This window comes from Strix uralensis, chromosome 2, assembly GCF_047716275.1.
Source record: "Strix uralensis isolate ZFMK-TIS-50842 chromosome 2, bStrUra1, whole genome shotgun sequence".
In the NCBI taxonomy this organism is placed as follows: Eukaryota; Metazoa; Chordata; class Aves; order Strigiformes; family Strigidae; genus Strix; species Strix uralensis.
In genome coordinates this window covers 54,580,056-54,597,343 of record NC_133973.1, presented here as the reverse complement: position 1 = coordinate 54,597,343, position 17,288 = coordinate 54,580,056, and the positions used below count along the sequence as shown (strand labels likewise).

Genomic DNA, 17,288 nt, shown 5'->3' with positions numbered 1-17,288 from the left:
TGATCCCCTCATCTCAGCCGATACCAAACTCCCTCAGCCCTCCTTCTAGTCTGGTGGTAATAGGGGGATGGCCACAAAATTGACCTAATTTGGCACCAAACTACAGGACAAAGGTGAATGCTCATGGAATACTATTATCCATAATTATCCATAGTGTATCTTTGCTTGTGCAAAAGAAATAATGGAAGCTTTTAAGGTTTTAAATTCAAGGTGAATTACTATGGATGCTGGTTGCAGATGGGCAACTGCCTAGATTAATAAGCATAAATGAGTTCTTATGCTGGCTGACTTTTCATGTCATCTTTCCCTGATTTCAAAAGGGACTCTGGATGTCAGAAAGAGGATTCACAGATTCAATACCTGAAATAAAAAGAGAAGTCCCATATGTGACTTCTTTGTCTGTGGCTAGTTCCAGATATAAAAAGAAAAGTCTAATCCAAATGCTGAGCTCCAAAAAATTGCCAGAAGCATTTCATGATGGCATATAGCTCATTTTGAGCAATCCACTCATAAGTGCATTAATACAACTCATGCACAACCCCACTTGTCCTTCCCTCAGAAAAACAGTATCCCCTGCAAATACCCACTTGCCCACTCTCTATTTCATGGTATTATTTATTTTCTCCCTAATGGTATTTTGTTTGCTAGTCATAACCACTACAAGCATGATTTTAGGGCAGGTAAAAAAACAAATGCAGACATATGCAAGGAGAGAGGACTGGTTTGAACAGCTCCTTCACTTTGGTAGTGGAGGGGAGAGAGGAGAGGGAGAGGGGAGGGGAGGGGAGGGGAGGGGAGGGGAGGGGAGGGGAGGGGAGGGGAGGGGAGAGGAGAGGAGAGGAGAGGAGAGGAGAGGAGAGGAGAGGAGAGGAGAGGAGAGGAGAGGAGAGGAGAGGAGAGGAGAGGAGAGGAGAGGAGAGGAGAGGAGAGGAGAGGAGAGGAGAGGAGAGGAGAGGAGAGGAGAGGAGAGGAGAGGAGAGGAGAGGAGAGGAGAGGAGAGGAGAGGAGAGGAGAGGAGAGGAGAGGAGAGGAGAGGAGAGGAGAGGAGAGGAGAGGAGAGGAGAGGAGAGGAGAGGAGAGGAGAGGAGAGGAGAGGAGAGGAGAGGAGAGGAGAGGGAGACATGGGGGTTTTGACAGTCTGCAGCAAGAAAGACCACTTGCTTCCTTTTCCCATCTCAATCAGGAGCTCTGCTCTGTTACACTCAGAAAAGGGAAACAATACACAGGAGTATATGAGCAATACAATGCAAGCAGTAAATCTAAAAACGTCAGCATGCCATTAAATGAATGACTAGTTTATTCTCATCTGAGACAACTAAGCATTCAATAGCAATAATATCGCTTTGACTACACAAGTAAATCCTGGGTGACACCACAGGTGTGACTGAATGGTGGTCACCATGCTTCACTCTTTGTCTAGCAAATACGGGCACCACGCAGAAAGAGAGGCAATCTCGAAAGCCATGACAAATGTCCATCTGAAGGGAACTTTTGGACTACACATGGTTACTCTCAAAAGAAGATAAGAGAAAGCATCCTGGTGAAGATTTAATAAAGGAAATGAATGACACATATGGGAAGAAGAATAACTGGGGATATGTTTATCACTTGCCCTCGTGCAACAAAAGCAGATCTCCAGTGAGTGGAGTGCCGTGCATCTGCAGTTGGTAAAAACATTTTTCACACAACTGAAAATTAACTTTGGGAGTTCTTGCCACAAGATACCGAGGAGAAGAGCTTGGTAAGACTCACAAAAAAAGGTATGAAGCAAATGTACAATTATGTTCTTCTGTTCTCCTGAAGGAATATAAAGCCTCATGCTTCACTCCAAAGGACCGTGGGGTTCCCACAACAGTAACAGATGTGGAAGCATCCATACAGCAGTCTTTGCATGGATCCTTGCAATTCTCCCATGTTGATAACTTATCATACTCAGACCTGAATATTTAGCTTCCACCTGTGTTTCCCACTGTTTCTAATCTATGGCACTATTTTTGCCTCACTGTCTGAGTTCAGAGTCCCCATAAGAGATCTCTCCCATAGGCTTTTTTTTTTTAGTTACTGATTCTCTTTTATCCTCTGCTCTACTAGCCTTCATATCCTAATGTGTTAGGAAGCAATGTCTTTATATTTTCCAGAAGCAATACTAACACATCATAGAATATTTTTTGAGCATATGTTAAAACTCCAATTATAATTCAACCAATGAACCCATACAAACCTTCAATTAAACAGAACGTATGCAGTGCTGTCTACCCACCAAAGTACTTGCCCAGCAGTTGACTGTAATTAGATTATGCAGATTCCTAGCAGATCTGCTTCTTCAAAGCTTTTGGGGTGATTTACTGACTTAAGTATTGCAAATTAAATTGATAACAAGTGAGTGACTCTCTCTCTGACCGCAGGTTCCCTATTGTTGGGTCCCTCATTCTCACCAAGAACAGGAAACTGAAAAGCCTCAGCATTTCCTCTTGACTGATTCCCTTCACACTCCTTGCTCTCTCTCTCTCCCACTAGGAAGGAAAAAATCCATAAATGCTAGGGTTTCCTCTTTGGCTTTGTGGTTTTTTATTTTAAAAAATGGATAAAACTAGTCTTCAAAATCTTTGTTTCACCTTCAAAATAAATTATCTTATTTTCCAAGTATTGTGTAAACAGCATCTGTCAGTAAAGGCAGCAATTCCAAAGAAAGTTATTTATGGAGCACATAACCATGGAGCTGGAAGCCCAGATGCTGTAGATGGTTAGAGGATGCTGAAGCAATTGTGCTCAGTAGTATGGCCTGAAGAAAGATGTTTGACCAAACACCAACAAAATATTTTGTTGTGTTTCGTGTTGAAGTATTCTATAGATTCATTCAGACAGCCGACAGACTATCCTCCCACTGCTATTTTTCTGATAACCTCATATTACTCTGTGAGAGGATATATAATTTTAGATTCCTCATATTAGGGAATTTTAGAAAAGGAGTGTACTACATACTTATTAGCAGCATTCCTGTAATGCTTGGAATCTTTCTTATGTCAGTGTGTTGGAGTTGCAAACACAGAACAAATGATGGGTTTAGACTCACTGCAGGAATTGGAGCAACTGTTTTACTCACCAACAAGTGATAAATGAAGCTCTTGCTAGGACTCTGCCCAAGCATCAGCAGGAGAGGGTCTCTTTAGACCAATGTAAAGCATTACTCACTCAAACCACCCCACATTTACAGAGTCCTAGTCATTGCAGAACTGGAAGCGTATTTGAGATTTTTCAACATTGTAGAAAAGATGGTGATAGTAGTAAACTGCATGTGAACATTAAGTTTGTGCATGAACCCACTGTAAGGTCTATGTTTCTATTCAGTATCATCTTTTAATGGGTGAAAATTTATGTCAGGGTGGATGTTCTGAGGATGCAGAGAGAGTTGAGCAGACTGTGGGCTGTGTCTCTGTCATGCAAATGGCAGCACAGATTGCAACCCTCAGTGCTCAGGACAGATGGGATGCTACAGCATGATGAATCTTTTCAGGAAATCCATTTTGACTGAGGAGCCTGAATTTGTCCTCTTAAATAATTTTGCCTGTGTCAGTAATCCATCCAAGTAGGAATGAATCTCCATTGCCCTACTGCTTTGCTTTCTTTTTAGTGGTGTGTAAACTGGATATGCTACATTAACCATAACTGCCTGGTTAGGATATTTTCCAGCAAGGTAGAAGATGTTAATCTGAATCACCCTCAGGCTAGGAAATATAACTAAAACCATGGAGTCAATATAACAATGTAATATAATACATATACTATACTATTATAATTTTATATTACATCATAAAATGTAATATTATGCTGCATGTTTATGTTGTATATCATGTGTATTACATATTATATATTATATTTTTAATGTATATATAGTAGGTTCATATGTATATATGTTAAGATTATCATCGCCACAACCTCTGGCCACATTTTCAGAGAAATGGTGGAAACAATCACATTTTTGTGCAGTCAGGCTTCCTAGTGTGTGTTAGCCATGGTCTGAACAGGCACTAAGGGATTCTGAAGTGATTTTGTTTCTAGATCTTTGATAAACTTAGTCAAGAGTGAGGCACTGGGTGCTCAAAGATGCTGTGGCATATGCGTCTGTTTCAGGACACGTATGTATCTTTTCTGCTGAAGTGTATCTAGAGCTTGTGTTTCCTTGAATACTGATGTCCAACCTGTGCAAAACCATGGCAATCACCAGTAAAAATTTGATCCTTACAATTTATACATATATAATCATATTTCTGCCAAATAAGCCAGTGTGGGAGGACTAACACCAGCAGATGTGGTGTGAAGTTTATCGGGATAAAATTACCCTTTATGAAATTTGTGAGTGTGTCTAAACCAAGAGAGTAACGTCTATGCTCAGCGTGTATTGCAGAGACAGACATGAAATTTTTGATCTAGTACGTGGTTCCCTCCAACTGTCCTGTGCAGGCGTGGCTTGATTTTAAACCTGGAGACTTGGAATATTTTGGCTCTTGTTACGAGTATTGCAGATGTGTGACATTAAAAGTGTGTGTCGATACAAACCGCAGCCCACTGGTGGCAGCAGTTCGTTACTAGTGGGCAAAAATGCTTGAACATGGGGTCTGCACATATATGTGTTTTATGGGGAGAGACAACAAACTTTCACATCTAGTTCCATCTACAGGGCTGCTTTCTCATCCTGTAATTCTGATTTTATCAAGACCGCAGCTGTGAAATAAAACATATTACAAATGTAGGAGACTAATCAGCAGAAGATAAAGAGGCTATGCATATAAGTTGAGACGTGTTCCCTTTGGGAAGTTTGATACCATCCCCAGTTTCACATTCATTCTGTTTAAGGCACACTGAATAACTGCAATAAATGGTAGTTGGACTCAATCCCATTCTTATTAATATCAGTAGCAAAACACCCCTGGACCAAAAAAATTAGAACCTATGTATTTTTGCTCTTTCTGCTCCTCTGTTATAATTTGCATTCAGGTGCAAAGTAGCTGTACACCTCTCTGCAGAAATGAGCTCTGCCTGCCTGCCTGCCTGCAGTGACATGTTTTGGCAATAATCCCACTACTTCAATATGTATTAATGTTACTGTTGTTGTTTTTCCTGTGCATGTGTGCAGTAACTTCCTACCAACCTTAAAACATGCCAGGGAATGCTTTTGTTTCTGTTAGATATAAACAAACTTGTACCTAGCGGTAATGAGCAACACAGGTGACACTTGAGCGAGCAGATGCCACAGACCCTGCTACCACCAGAAACTGTGAGTGACCCTGAAGGTTCCTTTTCCTGCATGAGAAAATGGACTGTGCTCCGCCTGTCCCACCACTACTTTTTACTGCCGGAGACCATGTTCTTGGGAGCATTTCTCTAAGCCTGATACTTTAAACGCAAAAATCACAAGCTTTATCAATCTTTAACCTCTAGCACTGGTTCATACCCTTCTGCGTGGAATAACCTGAACATCCCATGGGCAAAGCGGTGCTTTCCTGAGCCCCCTGCCTGCCCACCTTAACTGCGCCAACAGTAATATTCAGCAACGTGAGATTGTCTGAAAAAGTGAGACATAGACAAACCTACCAAGGAAAACGCCTACCAAGCATAGGGTCCTTTTCAACCCACACGTCCCGCGCGTGTGACTTCGCTTCAACAGATGTCCCTCCCAGTCTCCACCTCTGTTTGCGCTCAGACATTGTAACTCCCCTCTCCTTTGAAAGAGAAATGTGAGCACAAAAGACTTGAAAGTTTCAGGAGCTGTGTGGGTGCCAGGATGACCTTTTCTGTTACACACATTGGTGGGGTGATGAAGCCTTCAAGCTGCACGAGCTGTGCCTTTCATCCTCAAGAAGATAACCCCCCCAACACTCTCCCAGTCCCTGTCATCTGTGAAGTACACCAGAGGCCACTAAAATCCATGGTTGTGACAGTCACAAGAAACACTTCTTCCCACTTGCTTTTTACAAACTGGCTCTGTGAAGAAAGCATCACGTCAATAAAGTTTAAATGACTGGATGTGCTTTACCCCAGCAGCTCCATCCTTCACTCCTTACCCTGGTGAAAGCTCAAATGTCAAGGAGGTAAGTCAGGTTTTGAGCAGACTGACCTAGCCATTTCTACATCTGGTTGGGTGGCAAGCTTAGTTTCTTCTTTTTTTTTTTCCCCCTAAAAATAAATTAAATTAAGAAGGGAGTAGTGGAGAAAAATAAATAGATAGATTGGATAGATAAACCCACATGTAAACTTTGAAAAATCTTGCCTGTCTACAGTCTTACAAGAGACAAAAGGTTGTTGCACTTGTATGGATTTGGGGAGCCGAAAATACAAAGGAGCTTGATAGCTGAATATGCTTAAAATGGTTTTAAAGCAAATGCCTCAGATATGACTAGCAGCATTCAGCACAAGTGGTAAAATCCACCCAAGAAAATCAACACAAAGCAATAAACCTGGGGTGAGTTCCAAGTTGCCACTAGTTTAAAGCCACCTCAGAGATAGCTGCATATGGAGTACATGGCACAGGTGTGGTCTCAAGGGTAGTGCTATTTTCCAAGCTAAATAAATTAATCCTGCTGTATGCTCATGCATAGTGACTTATGCTACTGTTCTGTATCACATCAAGTTATGTAATGAGAATGTCAGTTTTGGAGGGAGGGAAGCCCACTGCTGGAACGACATAATTCACCTAATTAATGACGTCAGTTACATTTTGTTGCTCTGCAACTCATCTATGAATACAGTATGCCATATGGGCATCATGGGGATGTTCACTGATGGGTGTTTCCCTATCTCTGTGCTCTTTTATATGAGCAAGTGGATTGGCCATCCCCAAAGGGACTGCCAAAGCCCATACAATAGCCTAGGCAGTTTGACGCTATTAGTCATTGTTTCATTCTGCGTGTTTACTTTGGTCATCCCTTTTTCAATGGAATTCCGATAAGAATGGCCAGCTTGTCTTTTTTACATATGGACTTGTTTGTATGTTGAATAGAGACCACAGTATTTTGAATGTATATCTGGCTTTATCTTTGCATTGAAAGAAACTCATATTCAATGGTAACATAAAAATCCAGTCTCTCCATTTGCCTGAGATTTCTGTTTGTAATCTCTGTTGACACCCATGCATAGGCAGTAAAATTAGCAGTTTTACTTAGGAGAAGCCTAACAGAGGATCAAGGAGTTGCTGAGTTGTACTAGGAGAAATGATTCATCATGCTTTTGTGATGCATTATGCTGATGTTGTCACTTACACACTTTCAAAATTATTATTTTTACTCGTATAAACAAGAGGGAAGAAAAGCTGCTACAAAATTCAGAAAGTGATGACAAGCACTTGTGAAAATTTGGCACAGAGATGCCTTCTTCAGGCAGGAGATGTGGTAGGGTATTGTTTTCAGTTGTCTCAGGTACCTTGCAAATCAACCACTGTTTCTAGAGTTAGCTTTTAAACGTAGTGTTTGCACATGCATCTAGCAGCAAGGAACTCCAGCCAAAACAGGTCATTTGGACACTTTCAGACCTTTGCAAAATAATCCTGTGTGAAAAACATAAGACAAATAATTAAAAGCTTGGTGGTTCCCTGCAAACTTAAAGAAATCTTTCTGAAAGTTGGAAACACACTTCTCTTGCTTCTTCTCCATTTATTAAAAATTTCAGAACATGATGACTATAAATTCTTAGCATCCCTCAAAAGCTGGAAACCACAGCTGAAGGCCTCATCTTGTGTGTTTTGTTATTAACTGTGCACAGCCAGCCCTGCACTTGGAGTATCATATAGCCTATCTTCCAAACTGTTGCTTTGCCACAGCTTTCTGCATGCATTAAAAGAAAGGCTCAACACTCTTCTTTTATTGTTTATGTGTGCAGGGAAGGCAGGGGAAGCAGAGTCAGGCAGATTGGTGTGGGAGAGGAGCATCTGCTACTCGAGGGCATGTAGTTTCCCATGCAGCAATCTGGGCTTCCCAGCCTGGCTTCTCCTCTCCCACAAGCGCTACTTTCTTAAAGTCATGACCTGTTGCAAAGTTCCCTTTGTCAAGCACAGTAAAAAAGGAAATACGACTACTCATAAAGCCAACCAGTGCCAGTATTTGTCCAGCTAGGACAAGCATTTTGCAATCCTTCTGAAATTAAGCTGAGGGCGGATGGGAAGGCTCTACTTTTAGATGTGTTGCTCCATTAATCGATTACCCTTTTTTTTTTTTAATTGTCAATAGCATTCGGTGAAATGTGACACACCACAAATATTGTGCTCTGAAGTTTGAAGAACTGAACACCCAAACCCTGATGTCACCATCAACGCCCTGCTGCTGCTGGCAGGGAGGTGGCACAGTAAGAAACTACCTAAAGGTATTGTCTCTTCACTTAAACTCTCAGGATCACTGCCAGCTCCTGTTTCCTCTAGCGGTATATGGAGTGAGAGAAAGCATTCTCTCTCACAGAGTCAAGCATGTGAAAAGAAGATTTCACATGTGAAACTGAGACCTGGAAAACAATCATTTGGCTTCTCTTCCTTTAATTTATTTTCCATATGATCGAGAAATTTACATACAGAGTTTATTTTTATCTTACTAGTCATCTGATGTGCCTGGGATCCCATTATGAATAATAAGCTGAGATGGGAATTAACCTTGGGTGCTTTATCACATAGACATTTCATGTTTCCCTAATTACTTTTTTTTTTTTAATAAATACATAGCCTCTATGGCAGAATTAGCATAACGTTTGAAGATTTGTGTTCCTGGTCATGTTTTAAAACATTCTTTAAACAGAGTTCAAGGAAAAGCCCACTGAAGTCACTTTGAGATAGAGACACTTTCACTGACATCTGTTAATATCTCATGAAGTCCCTGTTGCATGGCTTTGAGCAAGTCTTTTCTCACCACATTTTTGCAAATGGAAGCGGTATATACTTACCTGGAAAAGGAGTGTTCATGTTTTTTATAGGGCTTCAAACATGGATGTACAAATGAGACGCAAGAACCATGGTTTACCACTTACTACCTTTCCTACTATGTGAATTTCCTAGAAGGCAAGAAAGAACTTGCAGCCTTGCTCTAGTTCAAACCCTCAAAGCTGTTAGCTGAAAACTATGTTAGCCAGGGTCCAATTTCCTTCTTGCAAATGGGATCAACAATGTGCTGAAAAGTGCTCTCCTTTAACATGCAAACAACTGAGAGACTGCATGTCCAGCCGGGTACTACACCACCAAATATTTGTTGTCTTTTTTTTTTTTTTTTTTTTTTTAAAAAATCACAATAAGAAACTGCTGACACAAAACCCAATAAAGCAATAATAAAAAAAAATGGAGCAGCTCATCAATATTCAAAACAAGAATTCCTAAGCTACATCATGTGGCCTAGGACATTTACTGAGGATGTCAGCTTTGTCCCATCCAAGTGCTCTTTAGAGTTTGTTATCCCCAGAAGTTATTTGACATGGGGCAGACTTGTATGAACATGTACCTTCCTTGCATTCTCCAAATAGCAACAAACAGAAGCAAACATAAAAGGACATGGAGGTACACAATTTCTGTGGCTATACCACTAATACAAAATGCTATAAAGAGGATTTACTTTTACAGAAATTAGCCTATGTCCTGCCACTAAAATGCAACATCCTCATTTTGCTTCAGCAGAACAATACTGTCTTCACATATGTAGTGAAGTACACATGACATTTCTAAGATACTGTGACTATCTCAGTATTAATCCACCAGAAAGGAGATACAGGAAGGCAGAGAAGTGGCAGAAGTGTAAATCTTTTATTTGTCTCCGTCTCTCAGAACTATAATCAAATCTAAACTCAGCAGGAGCCTGATTTGCAGATAGCGGCAAAGCTCCATCTAAGGCTGTGGGTTACACTGATTTAAGGGATCTGTGGCTCTGTCCCAAAATGAGCAGAAGCAAAAGAAGGCAGTACTGCTACTGGGCAAGCGACTTCTGAAAAATCAGACCCCAGTTGCACAAACATTCACTGTTCTTTAAATTCAGGAGTGCATTGCCTGCACCGAGGTGAGGGGAACACTGATTTGCGCAGACACACAGGTGAGGGACTGCAGCAGCCACACAGGAGAACAATTTTTAAGAATATTTGTACTAAATTTACCCTCACTTAAGAGCCAAAAAAATCTTGGGCAAAAGAAAAGTCTGAGGTTGTAACATCATTGTGGATGCTGATGAACTGATCATCAGAGAAATTTTACAATCCCTAGTCACTAGGTTCAATGCTCAAAAGCATCAAAGCAGTAAAAGGCTATAAACTCATTTTACAGAACTTGCTCAAAAGCTACCAGTTAACCAGTAGCCAACACAGAAGATCCTTTGGGAATGCTTTTAATGACAGTACTATGAAAATCTGTGGATATTCCCAAATTATATGATATATTCCTTGCCTGCCATTTCCTACGCAATTCCTTTGGCCTTCAGTCTCACACAGTCCCTGGCTTATAGGAATACTCTAGCTCACACCATCGCTCTCAGTGATAATACCCTCTTCATCTCAATTTTGGAGGTGCTCATGGACTAGAGAAGGAAACCAGACTTTATACATCACACCTCCAAATGTGAAGGAGCTTGGCTTTAGGAAGACTCTGGACTGGAAATCCTGGTTCACTATAGCAAGAATTATTGGGATTGTCATGGGGACAAGATTTTACCCCCTTGAAATTACAGCTCTGGAAATGCTATGAAAAACGGCCAGCCAAGGGGGAGAGGACAGAGGAAGCAGAATCCCCAGGGAACTATTGAAATGTATTTACAGTTCTCCTTGCATGTATTAATACTGTTTGCGACTCAGGGCTTTTAATGATCAGCAATCACCCTCCCATCAGATACCCTGTTGGAGGGCAGGGAGCAAGGAGCAATACGCTACATGGTTTCCAGACAGATGTCCCAGAAGGAGCAGAGATGAAGTGAATTCCCACGCGCCGGCTCCCAGCCCACCTCACACCTTTGGGGCCAGCGCCCCCCGCTCCCTTGCGGAGCCGCCGCCAGACAAAGGCGCAGAGATTTCCCCGGCCCCGTGTCATTCAGCCACACGCACACTGACACACCCCACCCCCCCCTTCCTCTTCCAGTTCTTTCACGTGAATAATTCAGTTTATTACCCAACGCTGCAAATGCAGAAACAAGCGCCACCCGCGCCAGACGCCCCTTTCACACACACGCAGCAGCCACTGCCCGTCTCGCTCGGTGACGGGGCTGTCGGGCCGACGGCTGCCGGGGGTTGTGTTTGAATTCCCCGGGCCAGCTCTGGGGGAGCCCTGCGGGAGGGGGGCGGGGGGGGGGGGCAGGCCTGGCCCAACCGGGACCCACCGTGCCCTTAGCCCGGGCCTCGCCCCCCCGCCCGGCCGCAGCAGCCGGGGCCGGGCGGGAGGTGCCTCGGCGGGGCCGCCCCGCTGCTGGGGAGCGGGGCCGGGCGGCGGGGCCCGGCGGCAGCCGGCCGGGGCTATTGTCTGCCGGGGGCCGGCCCCGCTGCGGCCTGGCCTGGGCCGGCGAGGGGGGGAGCGTCTGTCTTCCGTTTGCTGCAGGGTCGCACGGACAGCGATGGGATTTTCTCTTCTCCCTGCAGCAGGGCTGCAAGGAGAGCGATGGTTTCTTTCGCCGCTGCAAGGCTGCAACGACAGCGGCGGGATTCTTCTCTCCCTGCAGCAGCGGGCTTGCAAAGGCAGCGGCGCGGGGGGAGGGAGGGAAGGGCGGGGGCAGCCCCCGGAGCTCCGAAGGGACGAAGGTTTCGTCTTTTCCTTCTAAATGCGGAAATTTAAGTAATATAATCGCCGAGCTGATATTGCTCAACCGGGAGAGGGGCACACACAGAGCTGAAGCAAAACCACCGCACGGCTCAAGCCGAGCGCAGAGCCCGCCGCTGCGGAAGGCGGCCGCCGGCTGCCACCGCCCCCCCGCCCCGCCGTCCCCCTGTCCCCTGCCCCCCGGCCCCCCTCCTACGCCCGCTCCCGCCCCTGCCGACCCCCGCCCGGAGGCGCCCCGGCAGAGCGGGCAGGGGCCGGGGAGCCAGGGGCAGGGGCAGCGGCCGCCCCCCCCGGGCCGTCCCGGGGTGCCTCCGGCCGGTGTCGCCACGGCACCGGGACCGGAGCGATTTTCGGCTTTAAGGGCGTGCGCGTGTGTCCGTGTGTAGCTGTGTGTGTGCGTGTGCGCGGGGGGAGGAGAGCTGGGCGGCGGAGGGAGGGGAAGGAAGCAAGAGGGGGGGGGGGAAGAGAGAGAAAAAGGCGGAAAGCGGCAAAATGGTTAGCGGGTGACATCACCGTCATTTGCATAGGCGCGGGGATAAAACCGCCCCGCCAGCGAGCGCCCTTTATACTGGCGTGCGGAGCGGCGGCAGCAGCGAGCGGCGGGGCTGAGCATCACCGCGCGGAGACACCGGTGGGTCCCGCTGCCCCCCCCCCGCCCCCCCCCACCCCCCCCGGGTCCCCCAGCGCGGGCAGCACGAGCCCCAGCCCGGGGAGGGACCGCGGGCAGGGCAGGGCGCGGGGGCTATTGTCCGGAGGGGGGGGGGGAGCTATTGTCTGGAGGGGGGTGTATTGTCTGGGGGCCGCGCCGCTGCAGGGCGGCGGCGTGCGAGCCGCAAACCGGCTCTGTTGCCATCCCAGGGCTTCATTTTTTTAATTAATTCTCCCTTAACGAGTTAAAACCGCGGTCGGCGCCGGGCGCCTCCCCTCTATTGTACTCCGCAGCGCGCAAATACTGGGAGTTGCCCGCGGCGGCGGCTGGTGACGAGCTGCGCTGCCACTGGTGCTGGATTACACTAAGACTTCCTAAAATTGTCATTATGTTTAAATCTGCCGGGGATTAAGAGTCTTTTTTTTCGTCGTGGGTTGCGTTTTGGGCTCCCGCGGCGGCGCGGCTGCCCCTGGTTGGGTGCGGCGGGTGCGGCCCGGGGCGGAGGGGGCGCCGGGGGGGCCGGGGAGCCCTCGCCGGGGGTAACGGGCTCCTCCCTTGTGTGCGCAGAGTCACCTGCCAACATGTCCGACAAGCCAGACATGGCCGAGATCGAGAAATTTGACAAGTCCAAATTGAAGAAGACAGAGACGCAAGAGAAAAACCCGCTGCCTTCAAAAGAAAGTGAGTGCGGGCAGGCGGCGGGGAAGGGCAGGGAGGGAGGGAGGCAGGCAGGCAGGGCGGGAGGGAGGCAGGCAGGGAGGGAGGGAAGCAGGCAGGGAGGCGGGAGGAGACAAAGAGGGGCGGCGGGCGGGGAGCCGGGGGTGCGGCGGGTGCGGGTGAGGGAGGATACACGGCTGTGGCTGTGCCAGGCAGCCAAAGCCTGAACCCACCGCGGAGCAGCGCTTAGTTTACAATTATTTACGTTTCTATTTTGGTATATATACACACACACACACATATTTTTACAAATTACAGGAATTGAGATGTGAATGCATTTCAGGTTCTGGATCTTCATTTTTTTTCTCTTTTCTGTTTTTTTTCCCCATTTTAGCAATTGAACAGGAGAAGCAAGCGGGTGAATCGTAATGAAATCTGCCCTTCCAAATTATGCACTGTACATTCCACAAGCATTGCCTTCTTATTTTACTTCTTTTAGCTGTTTAACTTTGTAAGATGCAAAGAGGTTGGATAAAGTTTAAAATGACTGTACTGCCCCTTTCACATCAAAAGAATAGAGAGAACTACTGACACTGAATGAAGGCGCTGCCTTTCCCTCTGCCTGTCTGGCTTTGGTCCTGGTGGCATGAAAGAGCTTGCATGTTGATGAAAGAAGAACTTGGGTGGGACTACAGTAAACTAGAGTAACACACGAATAAATGCAAAGCTGTACCAAGGTCCTGCGAGCTGTAAAATGCAGTTAATCGAGTGCCATTTTTTTTTTTTGTTCAAATGATTTTAATTATTGGAATGCACAATTTTTTTAATATGCAAATAAAATGTTTTAAAACCTGGATGGTATTTATGTCCTCTATTTGGAGAACTATATCAAAGGATATGAAGCATAAAAGCCGGTACTGAGACATGGGATACTATAAAACCTTTGGAGATGACTCAAACCTCAAATCACCATTCGCATTTTTTTCAGTATGTGCTCTCAGCAATAGATAAATTTGCGATCCTTGAAGCTAACTTTTAGACAAATTTCAGTAAAAAATTGCATGTCTTGTAATTTGTTTCCATGTGAGTATATCACTTTAAATATTTCTTTAATGTAGAGATTGATAAAGGCAAAAAATCTGGCTTCGTTTATTGCTTTGCCCCGCCCATAGCATAGCTCTTTTCGTAAGAACCGTTTTGTACTGTTGCAGAGATTCAACTTCGGTTGTATAAATCCATAATTTGTTTAATTAGTAATTAAGGCTTGTTCTGCTGATACAGTATTTAAAGGAAGATGTAACTTGAATTTTAAGTCCAAGATTGAACATAAGCTTTTTAGTATCCTAAAGCTATTTTAGCGGTTGGAGTCCCATGCAAATAAAAATCATTTTACTAAAATGTTACTCATGTTTCGAACACTGTTTTATAATCTCTTAATGGTTACTTGATCCTAAGAATTTGTATTTAATAAAAAGCTACAGTTTCTTTACTAATTCAAAACTGACAATTTGAGGGAAAAAATATGGTAATTTATAAAACGAAAGTGATAATAAATCCTCTATGCAAATAGCAACACTTCACGTTGCTGGTTTATGGCAGTTTGTTCAGGCCTGGGATACTTTTATGTTATTTCTCCTCAAATGACAGTGGTTAAAATCTGTGATCCAGGGAGATCAGTAGGAGTTGACTTTAGTAGTCATGGATTTCATCCATTACTCACTTCACTTTGAAGTGAGTAATTAACATTCGGGGGAAAAAATGCTGTCAGATAGCCTGTAGGAGGGTGGTGAGCATGGTTCTCCAGTGCCTTAGTTTTATCTTCAGGAGTTGAGCCTGTATTCATTTCAGCCAGCTCCTGTAAAGCAAAATGAGTCTCTGGGGAAGTCTGGGTTTTGCTGAGGCTGCTGACTTGGTGGGGTCACGTAGATTTGGAGTTTCATCCTACTACGTCTCCCTAGCAGGGTCTGACTGCTCTCTCCTTGAGTTTACACCAGTGAGGGCAGTGGGGCTCCTCTGCCTGGAGGTTTGGTGGATGTGCATGCTGCTGGAGAAGGGACCCTCGGGGTGCTGTGTACTTGCGGGCGCAGTCCCCAGCAAGTGGAAAACTTGCAGTATCAAGTGTTTGATGTGAATCTAGGTTTCAGGCCTGAGATGCTTTGATGCAGTCCATGGGAAGGTTTAGAAAGTCCTGGTGGCATAAGGACTTCCACAGTAATTCAAGCTGATGAGTTCAGGAGTTAAGTGACCCATTTATTGCTCTTGTAAATGTTTCAAGCTTTCATTTTATTCCACATATATAATGGGAAAGACATAAGAAACTTAGCTGAGGTTCTGAAAAGTCAATCAACTCCCAGCTACTGATCTTAATCAGGTAACAGGATGTAACATGACTTAAATTCAGAAGCTCACAGTCTGAACTGTACCTGCACAAATGAGTGAAAGCGAGCTCTTGCTTACTGTGGATTCATCAACGGGAAGAAAACCAAAGCAACGTATTTCTGAGAGAGGCAAAGCATGAGATATACATAGCTTGGTGTAAGTCAGTGAAGGTGCACGCTGCAAGCCAGTGACGTTCAGCAAAAACGTAATGAGATATGAGGCCTCTGACTTCAGAATTGCAAGTCCAAAGTGATCAGAAGACAGTGCTGGCCAGAGGGTACCACCATCTGTGATGTGCCTGGTGTCTTCAAGCATGTGGTAAGAGGTGGTGAAGCTCAGATCTGTTTTCAGGAGATACGGCAATAAGATACTACTACTGTTAGGAGCTCTGTTTCTGGCATCAAGGACTGTATAAAATGCAAAATCAACTGACAAGTAAATCTTCCAGGTCAAATTCAGGAATTGCTGGAGCGTATCATCCCCTGCGTTGCTCCTTGTTCAGTTCTTTACATGTATTCCGAGAAAATTGTGGCAGATAGTCACCACGCTTTGCATAGGCAATATTGAGGTGGTCACATCTGACACCTTTACAGCAATACAATTGATGGAATGAAGAATGAAGGCTCGGGTGGGTCGCTTGTTACATTCCAGGCTGTGTCTGCGCTGGTTGTTGGCTGTGACTAATAAAAGAGACGAATCTCTTTGGCTGCCAGTCTAGAAACTTTCACCAGCAACAAATTGACTAGGAAAAAAAAATACAGCTGAAAACCTGGTTATGAAAAAGGGTCATCTGAAACAGAAAGGCACATATGGTTTTTGATCTCACTTGCTGTGCAGTCACATTATCCCAGCCCTATGAGACCAAGGCTTTATGGTGTCTGGTGTGCTGCCTCCCCGCCCCCAGCCGAGAGGCAGCTCCATCAAGGCTATGTGGTGAGTAGTTCTGCCCTCAAGTACTGGACCTAATTCTTCCTTTCTCAATATTTAAGAAAAGATTTTCTCTCTCTTTCACCTCCCCAGATATCATTAACTATGTGTATATTGGACTGAAAGCATATGCTAACGATATCTAAAATAGATCATTGTGGTATTAAAATTAAATTACAGATATGTGGAGACTTTAAGGCAAGCATTTTGGTCTTCTAGGCTATTTTTGTGCAATGCTGAATGTGTGATAAAATACCACTTCCCCTAGTAACCCTTTACTTCCCTAGAAACAGTGTAGAAATGAGCAGTTCCTATTGTGCATTGTAATCATATATGGCTGCCACATACAGCTGCTGCACAACATAGTTTTATTAACAAGGAACCATCCGCTAATCCAAGCATCATATCAAATACAATGAGCACATAACACAGTGTTTAGTGCAATAATTCCACAGGGCTGATACTAAAAGGGGTGTGGAGAAACAAAAAAATGCAGCTCATGCTTATTCGTTGATATATAGTAGGATGACTATGCAAAGCAACCTATGGCAGTCTTGGCAGAGTTGCCTTCTGTGAGATCATCTGATGCACCAATTTTGTGCAATTTCCATTCAACAGGCAAGGCAACCGTATTGTAAATAAAATGGGCTATTTTGTTAATTTGGAGAAAGGCAATTCCAGACAACATTTATCCATTATTTGTACACTGTCTGATGGATTAATTTGCTATTGTCCTCTGATATGATGATTTTTCTAAAAAACTCTGCTCTTTACCATACACCTATTTCAAAATTTTGTGACTTGTGACATGAAAGAGCCCATTTTTCTCTGTTTTCAGCTGAAGTTAATGACCTGAATACCAGTATTTCTTTTACCAGGTTTTAAAAATGTCAGACCCCTCTCTGACTTTGTCTCCTTCCTGCT

The 17,288-nt window shown here is 44.6% G+C and overlaps 1 protein-coding gene across 1 annotated transcript; it reads left to right on the top strand.

Annotated features, from left to right (window-relative positions):
• Positions 1-12,261: 12,261 nt before the first annotated feature.
• On the top strand, positions 12,262-13,912 carry TMSB4X (thymosin beta 4 X-linked). Its single transcript, XM_074858794.1, has 3 exons — positions 12,262-12,383; positions 12,969-13,082; positions 13,453-13,912. Exons 2-3 carry the CDS (start codon positions 12,983-12,985, stop codon positions 13,485-13,487), a joined length of 135 nt encoding a protein of 44 aa, XP_074714895.1. The 5' UTR covers positions 12,262-12,383; positions 12,969-12,982; the 3' UTR covers positions 13,488-13,912.
• Positions 13,913-17,288: the final 3,376 nt, after the last annotated feature.